The sequence below is a fragment of the Protopterus annectens genome, chromosome 12.part0 (genome assembly GCF_019279795.1).
Source record: "Protopterus annectens isolate FY-2018-M chromosome 12.part0, PAN1.0, whole genome shotgun sequence".
Classification (NCBI taxonomy): domain Eukaryota; kingdom Metazoa; phylum Chordata; order Ceratodontiformes; family Protopteridae; genus Protopterus; species Protopterus annectens.
In genome coordinates this window covers 1,529,783,627-1,529,795,640 of record NC_056746.1, presented here as the reverse complement: position 1 = coordinate 1,529,795,640, position 12,014 = coordinate 1,529,783,627, and the positions used below count along the sequence as shown (strand labels likewise).

General features: G+C 36.8%; 1 protein-coding gene across 1 annotated transcript in view; it reads left to right on the top strand.

Moving 5' to 3' along the window:
- GALR2 (galanin receptor 2) overlaps nt 1-7,251 on the top strand; it is a 51,902-nt gene extending 44,651 nt beyond the window's left edge. The window contains exon 2 of the mRNA XM_044090498.1: nt 5,706-7,251. Coding sequence (XP_043946433.1) covers nt 5,706-6,486 — 781 coding nt within the window. The 3' untranslated portion in view covers nt 6,487-7,251. The remainder of the gene's footprint in view (nt 1-5,705) is intronic.
- Nucleotides 7,252-12,014: the final 4,763 nt, after the last annotated feature.

The following is a 12,014-nucleotide window of genomic DNA, read 5'->3' as shown; positions in this document are numbered from 1 at the left end:
CCAAAATAGGCAAAACTAACTTGAGCTAAGAAACAAGTCCAAAAACAAATAAGAATTGACAAGCCAAACCACCACTCTGAGGTACAGACCAAACACAAAACAAACTCTCAATAATTGTGGGCTGACATAAAATACTAAAGCCAAGGAAACAGCTACCCCTCCCCCTAATATTGACACCTCCTTTAGCAATGTCATAACACAATTTAATGAATACTTCACCAACACCGTTTAAAATCTGATTAATAATAGCTCTCCTACAACTCAAAGTACCTCTCAAACACCAATCTTTAACCAAAATGGTTACTCCCTACAACCAGTCCCAACCAATACAATATATAAATATCTGATGAAACTAAAACCCACTACCCTTGCGGCCGGTAGACTCCAAGGTGAATTCCTCAAGATTGCTGCCAAAGCATTCTCTTACCCAGTATCCATACTAATACACACGTCATTAGCTGAACAGCATATACCATCCCTCTGGAAAATCTCCCACATAATTCCAATACACAAAGGCACCAATTCTACTGAGTTAACCAACTACCGTCCAATTGCCATACTATCTCCCCTTTCAAAAATCCTTGAGAAATATGTTCACTCCCAAATACTAAACTACCTACTAATAATCTCCTGGCTGAAACAAAACATGGATCCTGCCCAAATCATAGTACCACTACCGCCCTCATCAGTTTCTCCAGTATCGTAAATCAACAATGAAACAAAGAGAATCTTGCTTCTTCCATCTTTTTAGACTTCTCCAAAGCCTTTGACATGGTCTCCCTTTCCAAACTACTAGCCACACTCTCAGAACTCAAACTTCACATCTCCACACTATCATGGTTCAAGGATTCTCTCTCTAAACCGTCAGCAAGCCATAAAATGGGAAAACACCCTATCCTCCCTGTAAGCTTAGGTGTTCCACAGGGATCCATTTTTGGACCTCTTCTCTTCACTAATTTTACCAACAACCTGCACAAGGCTACCCTCCATCCCAACCTGGTGCAATATTCCAATGATTCTACCCTAATATGCTCTGCCTCATCACTCCAACGATTACAACAAATCACTCAAGAATCCTTTTCAGCAATAGAAAAGCGGCTTTCTGAATCACAACTTATACTTAACCCTAAAAGACCCAGCTAATGTTATTCCATCCCACTAAGACTACTGACCGAATTCCATTATTCAAAATAACATCCTCTAGCAATCCCCCCTCTGCACCTATTACCCAAACTAAACTACTAAGAGTAATTATAGATCACAATATGAAATTCGACAAACATGTAGCACAAAACATCACAAAGGTTCACAAAAAGCTAGGCACCCTCTATAGATGCAAAAATTACCTAACCTCTGAAAGTAAAGTCACCATTGCAAAAACCCACCTATTCTCCATACTACTCTATGCCTCCCCAGTACTAATTAATCTAAACAAAGGTGATCTAAATAAACTATCTGCCATAACAAAATAGCAAAATTCACCACTGACATCATATAAATCCCATCATTGCCAATCCCTTAAAAAAACTCTCCTGGCTAGAATTACCAAACCTACTAACTTTCCACCAACTTACTATAGCCCACCAAATCCTCTATAACCCCCCAAAACCCAGCCCTACGGGGACTATAACCCCACTGTGCCAGCAATTGTTCACTAAGAAGTACCAACAAATCACTGGTTGACATCACTAAAAGCAAATATAACTCTGGGGACTCCCTCTGTGCTACTTCTGTCACAAAACCATGGAGCACACTTCCTCTAGACATCCGGTCACTAGAAAACACACATGACTTAACAGACTTCTTAAGTTACATTTATCCAACTTATGGACTTGCTCCTGTACTAGCCCCAGGTAAAAACTACCAACCCTGTTACACACACCTCCTCTCTCTCATCTAAACTATCTATTTCAGTTCTGCTAGACCCTAAAAGCAGACAAAATGCACATTAGCATTACTAGTGCTGAATGCAGTTTACTGTGCATCATTTTATGCCCAGTGTTGCCGCCATCATATATATTCACCACTGAACACAGAGACTTGTCTATATTTTCCAAAAGTACAAACTAATCAATGGTCTCAACACTATTTTACTAAATGTATTATCTTAACTGATTGCATGAAGCTCTCTCTCTCTCTCACACACACACACACACACACACACACACACACACACACACACACACACACACACACACACACACACACACACACACACACAAAATGTAGCCTCCAAATGTATCCTATTCATCTGTCTATGTAGTCTTGTCTGTGCGTCCAGAATTTTGTGGATCCTTTTAGGTATTATAGAGCAGAACGTACTGCTTTAGATTGTATGACTTCATTTGTCTCCATCTACCACCAGGAAGCAATAAGCAAATCTAATTTTTAAGCCTGAAAATACATATTAGATATAAAATACTACACTAACTGTCATAATACAGAAACTATAAAATAATATTTTTCAGTATTATTTGCCTATGCCTATATATCATTTTATACATGGATAATACATTATTTAAATCAAGTTTGTCTTAAACATAAGCAGTTTTAACAGATATTGAAACATATTCTAGAAAGAGTTAAAACAAAGATGATTAACAGTATCAACAGATAAACTTAGAAAAACTCAGCTCATGTAGTTGTTTTCAACATCCAGGGAAACCTGCTGTTTGACATGGTGCTTTTCAAAATTATTGCAGCTCAGATTTTACATGGCAGTCAGTTTACTACTTTTGGTGAAATGAGGCTGGCTAAAGGGTGCTGTTTCCTCATCAACCCAGTCTGCAGTCCACAGTAATTTCATTCCAGATATGATGGCTTGATTTTCTTTTAAACTATCACTCAGAAAGCAAAACGTCAGCTCCCTGCCCATGCACTCTGCAAATTGTAAAAATGCTGTACTGTCTCAGTGTAATATCCTGCTCTACAATATGCCCTATATCATAGTGCAAAAGGATCCAATTTTTGTAGGTATACCTGTACTGTCTCTATTTATTATTGCTGCTTCTGTAATCTCTAAACAGACTCATGTAGAGCTCTAGCAATATTTACTGTTAAAAAATTATGTCTAAACCTTTGCAAACTGTAAACATGCTGTATTGTCTCAATGTAATAATCAGCTCTACTATATGCTCTACATTATAGTGCATAACCATCCATGTTTGTACATGTACTGTCTCTATGTACTAATGTAACTTGTATAATTTATATATGTATTCATGAGGAGCCTTTCTCCCCAGGTCTCCATTGAAAAAGGATAGCCTGTCCAGTCAGACTTTCCTGGTAAATAAATAAATAAATAAATAAAATAATTTGACATCAGCATTTAAAGTCTCAGGGAAAGAGATTTAAGCATGCTTTGACACAGAAATTGTTTATTTATAATTTATATACAGATTAGTGAAAATAATATAAATTTTAATGCACAATTTGATGCAAATTATACCTATTTGCAATGTATTTTTCCATAATAAGCGTGGGACCGAAATAAATGTAATAGCAAAACTATATACCCTTTAGTAATCTGACAGGCTAGTTGTTATCAGAGATCATGTTTTGCTGGATAACTTACAATTTTGTAGAAGTTTAAGTGGCTCACTGAAGATCACACACTATATGAGTAGACACATGAAATTAAAATCCAGATTTCCATGCTCTCAGGCTTATACTGCTATTAAATATTGGTAAAAATATGGCTTCATTTAGTGACATCACAGCCATGACAGCATAATGCAATTTCACCACTGTTTTTATTTATTTATTTATTTGTTAACCTGACAAGTGAATTATTTATGTACGTATGAGTGAACGTGCATCTGTATGTTTTATATATATATATATATATATATATATATATATATATATATAGATAGATAGATAGCTAGAGATATATACATTTGTATCTGTTAAGGTATTTTAAACAGTAGGTCAACTAGAGCTCTCAGGCTCATTTTCAGACATGACCTTGTTACAAACATTAGAATAAAAAGAATGTATAGAACTAAAATGACAAAGGAAGGATTACTAATATTGGCAGAACAAAAAAAAAATACAACAGAAGGTGTAATATTATTCCAATGCAAAATAAGTTTGAGAGCACATTCATATAAGGTAAAACAAACATATATAAGCTGTCCTTCTTGGACTCTTTTCATTGATGGCACAGGTCACAAAGACAAAAGTAAATGCAGTATGTATACATTGACAATTTAGTGTATGTTGGGTCAGGTAACATATCTTCAAGGAGGGGGAGAAAACTAGAGTGCCTGCAAAAAAACTATACAGCGATAACATGCATACTTTTTACAGAAAGTGACTAGAGATTGGAAATGAATGCAAGACCTTGGAGGTGGAAAGCAGAAGCTGCAGCCACTGAGCTACTCTGCTATGGGCAGAACTAGTTAGATAGTTAAAAGTGTAAAAACCTCAGACTGGATGTACTTACTAGCCTTAAAGGCAGCAACCAGATATCACTCACTTCTATTTTGTATAGACTCAGGATGATTAGTCTTTTGAGTTCACTGCTGTGCATATAATAAGAGAAAAGATGGTTCTAACCGCATGTAATAAGTGTTGTGTATATGTGAAGTGAGACAGTCCTAACTATGTATAGAAGCCTTGCATTTATGCACACTTTGTGTTTATTCAGAATGGCTGCATTGAAATGTTTTATAGTCCTAATGTAAAACTCATGTAAAATTTCTCAGTTTTTGTATCGGGTAAATTAATCTGTGTACCTCTCACTGGAGATCATCTTTTAGTCCTGCATTTGTATGCGGAAGTAAAGAGAATATGATCGTGCTCAGCATTTGCAATTCATTTATACCAACAGGAATTGCCATCATGAAAGTTTAACATATCACAGGTTTAACTGTACACCATTTTGTGAGAGGAAGAGTCTCTTAAACCTTTAGCTGCTAGGATAATCTGCATTTTTTTCTTGTCTTCTGAGTTCTGTTTTCATTTTCTGTATGTATTAGTGATTACGTATAAACGTTTGTGGTACTTCCCTCTTTTTACATGTACATGGTACTCTTCTTCTGGGTAATGTATGTTTTTCCTTTTATACTGTGAAGTACTTACTACAAAGACGATGCATTTTATGGGCTGCTGCAAAAGTGAGGATTCACAAAGCCAATACTCAAAATGCAGTATTAAAAGTTTGTTATGTATGATTCATGGGAAAACACCTGTTTCCACGCGATTGATTTTGGTCTTATCAGTCCAAATGTACATTAGATCCAGGATATTATAATTGTAAATGACTAAAGTGGTATGTACTTTTCTCATACATTTTTGTAGTTTATACAGTCTGCTGTTATTATATTTGATATATCTTTGAAAAATATACAGTCTAGGACAGAATATAAATGCTTGTCAGTAATATGAACTTTGTGAAAGCAAAATGCAACAACAGTAGGAAGCAAGTAGCAGTCCAGTTGGTAATGTTGTCTGCCTTCTCCTTCTTTAGACTATGGTAGTGACAGAAAAAAATAATTTTAGTCTGAATAAAATGAATGTATTATAAAGTAATAACTTCTTAGTGCCTCAGCTATAATACATTATTGATAGCTACTGGGTCCCTTAACTGTTCCACCGCATGCTATAGTGTATCTTTAAATTGCCACACATATTAAGTTCATTGCAAAAATGTATATATCTGAAGAGAATTCATTTCAGAGTTTATTTTACTTGCATTTTAGATATTTGGCAATCAGATACCCACTGCGTTCCCGTGAACTGCGAACACCGAAGAATGCTGTTACTGCCATCTGTTTCATCTGGGGACTTTCCTTCATTTTTGCTGGACCTTACCTGAGCTACTACCAGGAGATTCTACATCCTGAAAATGTAACTGTCTGCTTTCCAGTTTGGGGGAACAAGCAACGTCAGATCATGGACCTTTGCACCTTTGTTTTCAGTTACATAATCCCAGTGCTTATTTTGAGTCTCACTTATGCCAGGACCATTCGGTATTTATGGACATCTGTAGACCCCATAGAAGATATGTCAGAGTCCAAGAAGGCCAAAAGAAAGGTCACCAAGATGATAATCATAGTGGCTGTCCTGTTCTGTCTCTGCTGGCTGCCTCATCACTTGCTCATACTGTGCTTTTGGTATGGTTACTTTCCCTTGAACCACATCACATATTCACTCCGGATCCTCTCACATCTGTTGTCTTATGCCAATTCTTGCTTGAATCCCATTGTCTATGCTCTGGTTTCCAAACATTTCCGTAAGGGCTTCAAGAAGGTTTTCAATTGCATTCTTCAGAAAAAAGCCACTAACAAAGTCCACGTGGTCCAAGTGGCCAACACTGTAAGTACCTTGGAAGCAGGCTCCACTGAAGTGACCCAGATCAGTGAGCCTCGTGGCAGAGTGTCCAGCTGTTGTCAGATGCCAGTGCAACAGTGGAGTGAACCACAACAGCCAGCTGTAGGAGACACCTCCACTAATAACTTCATTAGTTTCAATGTGACTTAAGTCGTTTTGTTGTTAAACAGTCTTTAGCCATAAAGGGATAAAGCTTGTAGTTTTAGCATTTGATATAGGGTAGACACAGAGTAAGAAGCCACCAAATTCTTGTGAATGCTTCTAAGGAATTGATGAGCAAGGTGATGCTGTTTGTGAAAGTCTGGACGATAAAAAATCTCCTTCTGGTTTTGAAAAGAGTTAAGAATTCTTGTAATTTTTAAGGTTATTGAAGAAATGAGCATATTTAGAAAAGTACACTGACATTCCACAATATGACCTTATCCTAGTGCCTTGGAACTCAGCTAATTTTGAGTGTTGGGAGATACACTTATATGTTGCAACATGAGATATGAAATGCACATTCATTATGTTGTAAACCTATGCCCATGGGGTGTCATTTTATTGTTAACTCTGTAACAGATAATGATCAAGCGAACCTGGAAGGTTGTTGTTAAAGCTAGAACCAGCCGTTTATGCTATTCAACAGATGGAGCATGATGGTTCTCATCAAAAAAGTGATAGCTTCAGACATCAAGTCCTGATCTTCTGAAGTTGTCTGATTTTGGTTTTGGCTCTAGATGCTATCTGACACTATAGTTAAATGTCTGAGTGTTTCTGACATGTAGGTATTACTTATAGACCATGATTAGCTAAAAGCTGAGGAATCATATAGTTATGTGGCAATATAAAATGAAAAACGTTTCTGTTTTTTGATGTAATAGCCGCGACTGTTGTAATTTACCAAGTAAAATGCTAAATAATCTGCAAAAAACATTTATAGCCTCTTTGTCAGTAAAATACAGGTGATGTCATCATGGCTCATGCTGTATTATAGTTGCCAATGACTTTGTTATCTTGCTACAACAGCTAAACAAATGTACACATCACAATGCAATATGAACAAACTGAACATCTTTAGCCTAGTATCGGCTTTGTATAAGGAGATGATCACTATATAGAGAATTTGTAAATTCAAATCACTGACTTTCTCATTTACTTGCTTAAATCATTTCATAGAAATGTAAAAACTGTTCATGTTTTATAAGCCTTACTGATATGCATTGTGCTTTCAAAATATTCACTGAATCATCTGTACCTACTGCCCTCTTGTGGATATATAATGTAATGTCCTGTACATACATTCATAGGTAGGTACTAGGCTATCTGCCCGAAGGCATTTATAAGCCTAGCCAGAATGTGTTGGCTTTTGCCGCCCCCTTAGATTAGTTCCCTGTGCCTCTGTCCAGCAGAGCCATTGAAGTGATCCCTGGGGCAAACTTTCTATTTCCCATCCACTCGTCAAGGTTTCTCTTGAAGAGGGTTAGCGAGGAGCTCTGCCTAATATAGATTGGAATCTTGTTCCAGAGCATGGGAAGTCTCTGGGACAGGAATCTATCCCTCCAGCATATCCTATTTATTGTTGTGGTGAGGTTTAGATCCCTGGAGCATGTGGCTCGAGGGGATATGGTTTGTTCTGTAGAGTTCTTTTTTTTATACAGAACAGGGAGGTAAGCCAAAAGGAGCAATTATAATTTACTTGATAAGTTGCAGGGAGATAAATGTAGACATATTTTAAGCAGAAAGAAAAATAATGAACAACAAATGGCAGCACTGGAGTCGTCAGGGACATAAACTGAAATAAAATTCTACTACATGTAACCTTAAATTTCCAAAATGTGGAACACTGCCCCTCATAATGTAGAGCAAATGGGTAAAATGTGGAACACTTGCTAACAGCTAACATCTTCAACTAGGAAGCTCACACAACGGTTAGAATGTGTTAAATTATACTTGTAGAAAGTCATTTTGATTAATTATTATGAGTCAGTAACATTTACCACTGCATATCAACTAAAACTTTGTTAACTATGAATGTGTGACAGACCTTTTCAAGGTAGAACTGCTAAGAACATGGACATTTTAAGATTCAAACTGAGGATTGCTCCTTCTAATGAAGTACGCTTGAGACATATCATGCTAGTATCTTAAAGGGCTGCTGAAGATAAAGGCTACACTGATCATAACAGGCTTTAGCTCAGAGATTAAATGTATATGTATGTGTGTGTGTTTGTACCTGTGTGAGTATGTGTGAATGTGTGTGTATGTATGTGTGTGTTTGTTTATTTCTTTATTATTCACTTATCTTCATCTCTGCTCCTTAACTTACAGATATGAAAAATAGACTAACACTTTAATTCTTTATCATTGTTAGCCATCTGTGATCCATCATTGCCCCCCATATGAGGTTGCTGTCTGTTTTTTTCAGAGTGCTAGCAGTCAGTGGTGAAATGAACAAAAGAGTGTATCACGGGGCAGCTCCAGGTAGGTATGGATTTGTCCATGTGGTTATTGCTTGGATTTTTTTCACAGAATCAGAGTTTGCAATGAGAGATGGTGTTTCAATAATTCTGTAGGTATTTTGGTTAAAAATACATGGAGCACATACAGTTCCAGTACAAATGTTTGGTGTCTTCATGTTCCGTTTTCTCTGACTGGGGAATAAAAGATGTCCTGGTGTATGTGATCCATCCCCTTCCTTCTGGCTGTCTGTGAATCAAGGCTGTGCTACAGAAATCAGAAATGAAAATCGTGTACTGTACCAATTTGCTGTTCTGGTACAAGTCTCTTGAGTTTTTTAGTGTTTGCGTGTCTGTGTATGCATATATATATATATATATATATATATATATATATATATATATATATATATATATATATTCACACACAAACACATACACACAAACACACACACACACACACACACACACACACACACACACACACACACACACACACACACACACACACACACACACACATGCACTTGTGAGCGCATACACATATGTATTCTCTGCAGTGATATATCATGCTTAGCACTTCATGTCATGTCATGTACAGGTTATACCCGGGAAGGGGCAGTATATTCCTACCTATATCTGGGTTATTCAGGGATGGAAGAAGTCTCTGTAATCCGTGTTGAACTATGAGAGGCAAAATCTGCCATCATATCTTCTGCTGCTCTGCATGTTCTTTTGCATTCAAAGATTTGTGAATTCAGTCGAATAATCTATTGTTCACCAGTCTCCTTACACTGAGGGTCACTAGCTGTCTTGCTAGTACTCACTACCAGAGATCTGATTGAATGAGTAGAGCAACACTTCTCAGTTTTCATACCTAGTGTGGTTTCTAGAATGATAAAACAACCCTCTGGATTGGTACTCTGATGTTTTGTTGTTTTATTCATAAGCTAGGAAGTGAGTGAGTACAATTCACAGATCTGCATTGGTGTATACACATACTGACAGGGCAGGACATTTATGGAGTAGAATTTTGTGAGTAAAGACATATTGAGTAGCAGCCCTAGTTTCCATTTATTTAGTAATGTTCAACTTTTGAGTACATACTTTACAAAAGTATGCAACATATAATGTCAAGACTGCTTCATGTGTGTAAGAGCCATTTATGCTTGCTAAACTGCAGAAATTAGCAAAAAAATGTAGAAAGAGGATGTTGTATGGCAGAAAGTGAGAAAAAAAGATGCTGATCAAAGTGGTATATTTAGTGACTGTGTGAATAAAGTATAAATAAAAAGAGATTAAATATGATTGTGAGTTAAATAAATGGTTTCTGAACATTTATAAAATGATGTCTACATTTTCATCTTGGGACACAAGCCACTAAGTGATAAAATTATTAGACATCAACAATTGCACAACAATAACTGCAAATTACAACTAAAGGAATCTATTAACGGACATAAATTGGTATAGTCAATATACAGTCCCTCAAAGCTGATGTACGTTGTTCTAAACAAAAAGGGTATAGAAAAGGCTTTAAAAGAACTATAAAGAGAAAAAAAATATATGTGAAAAGTAAGCAAAAGAAAATGAATGCCAGATATAAATTATAAGTCCAGTAAAGAACAGTCTGTATAACTGACTTCAAGATAAGGTTTATTTATTGGAATAATGACAAAAATGTTTTCTTGCAGCAAACTATGGGGTTACAGAAAATAAAATTACATATATTTCTTTTAGTGCTTCTTTCAGAGACAGCCCCCCAGATTTAATAAACTCCATGTAGGAATAGTGCAAGCCCTACATGGAGTGTATCGTGGCCATGTCTGCAGCTCCCCCTTCGGCAGAGCACCTTGCATATTCATGAAGGAGTACTACTAAGGGACAGCCGTGTACACAGTTACTGTATCAGTGTTAGGGGGTGTGTTACAGTGCTCAGAAATGTGTAACACACCCCCTGCACTGTCAAAGTTTCGTGTGGCTCTAAAAGATTTAATTAACATGTCCTTGGACACTTATTCATACTTCATGTGTATTTATCTCACACAGGAGGTGTGTTACAGTGTCCGCACTAAAATATTACATAAAGTGCATCCTTGGCCAGTATGGGAATGTAGATGTAGGAGGTGTGTTATGATGTCTGTAACACACCCCCTGTACTGTCATAGTGCTGTAAGGCACTGAAATTAAATGATAAAATGTGATTTTCAATTTGTTTTGTCTAATTTTTTTTTTGTGTGTATTTGAGTGTCACAGCGCTTAGCAATAAACACATGCCAGACACCTAAAAATAGAAACCAGAAGCTTTTAATTTTTATACAAAAGGTCACATTTAAGCATAGCTGAGCACGTTTGCATGGTACATTGCTCAGCAGTGATTAAACGTAATGAAAAGCTATATAGAAATGTGTAGCTGAAATCTTTGTATCCAAGTTAGCTTAATGGCTATAGTCACGGTTGCATGTGCAGTAAGGTGCACAGTTTGAATACCAGGACAGGCCGTTCAGGTTTTACAGTGGAAAGCATTTCTATATACAGTTTTATTTGTTTTATTGACGTAGTTATTGATATTTGTTAACCAGGTTAGTGCACTGGTCCAGAATCCTAGTGTCAGTGGACATATGAGGTGAAAACCTCAAGTTAAACACAAGTGTCCAATACAATACAGTCACACCCCAAGGTAATGTAATTAACGTACATAGGGTGAGGTAATGTAAAGTAAAATGCATGCACATAATAATAAAGTGTCAATAATGGTAATTAATGTCAATATATATATATTTTTATTATTTAAAAATGTGTTTGCCCTTAGCTAAATTTTGCTAAGCACTGCTAAGCCAAGCTAATAATGCTTAAGCAGCACCTGTCTTAGCAATACTTAGCAATGTTCAGCTCCACTTAGCTGGTTTGAGCATTGCTAAGCATTTGCCACTTTAAGCACTCCTCAGTTGAGCTAAGCGGGTTTGCCAATAATTAGTTTTCCCATGCATTAATCAACAAAGTTATGTCGCCCACACCCTTCCCTGTTGGGTGTGAGACTCCAAATTCCAAAATGTCCACATCATGCACAGCTGTTGCTGCACAAGAAATGGAGAGCTATGGGCCTTTCCTACAGTTGTCCTGCACATCAGTAGCTGCATTTCATAATGTTTTTGTCCCCCTGCTTGCCCCCATGTAACCACTTTCCTATCACCCCTTTTTTTCTTTTCTTTTTTTGGAAATAGTGCTGGTTTAAGTGGG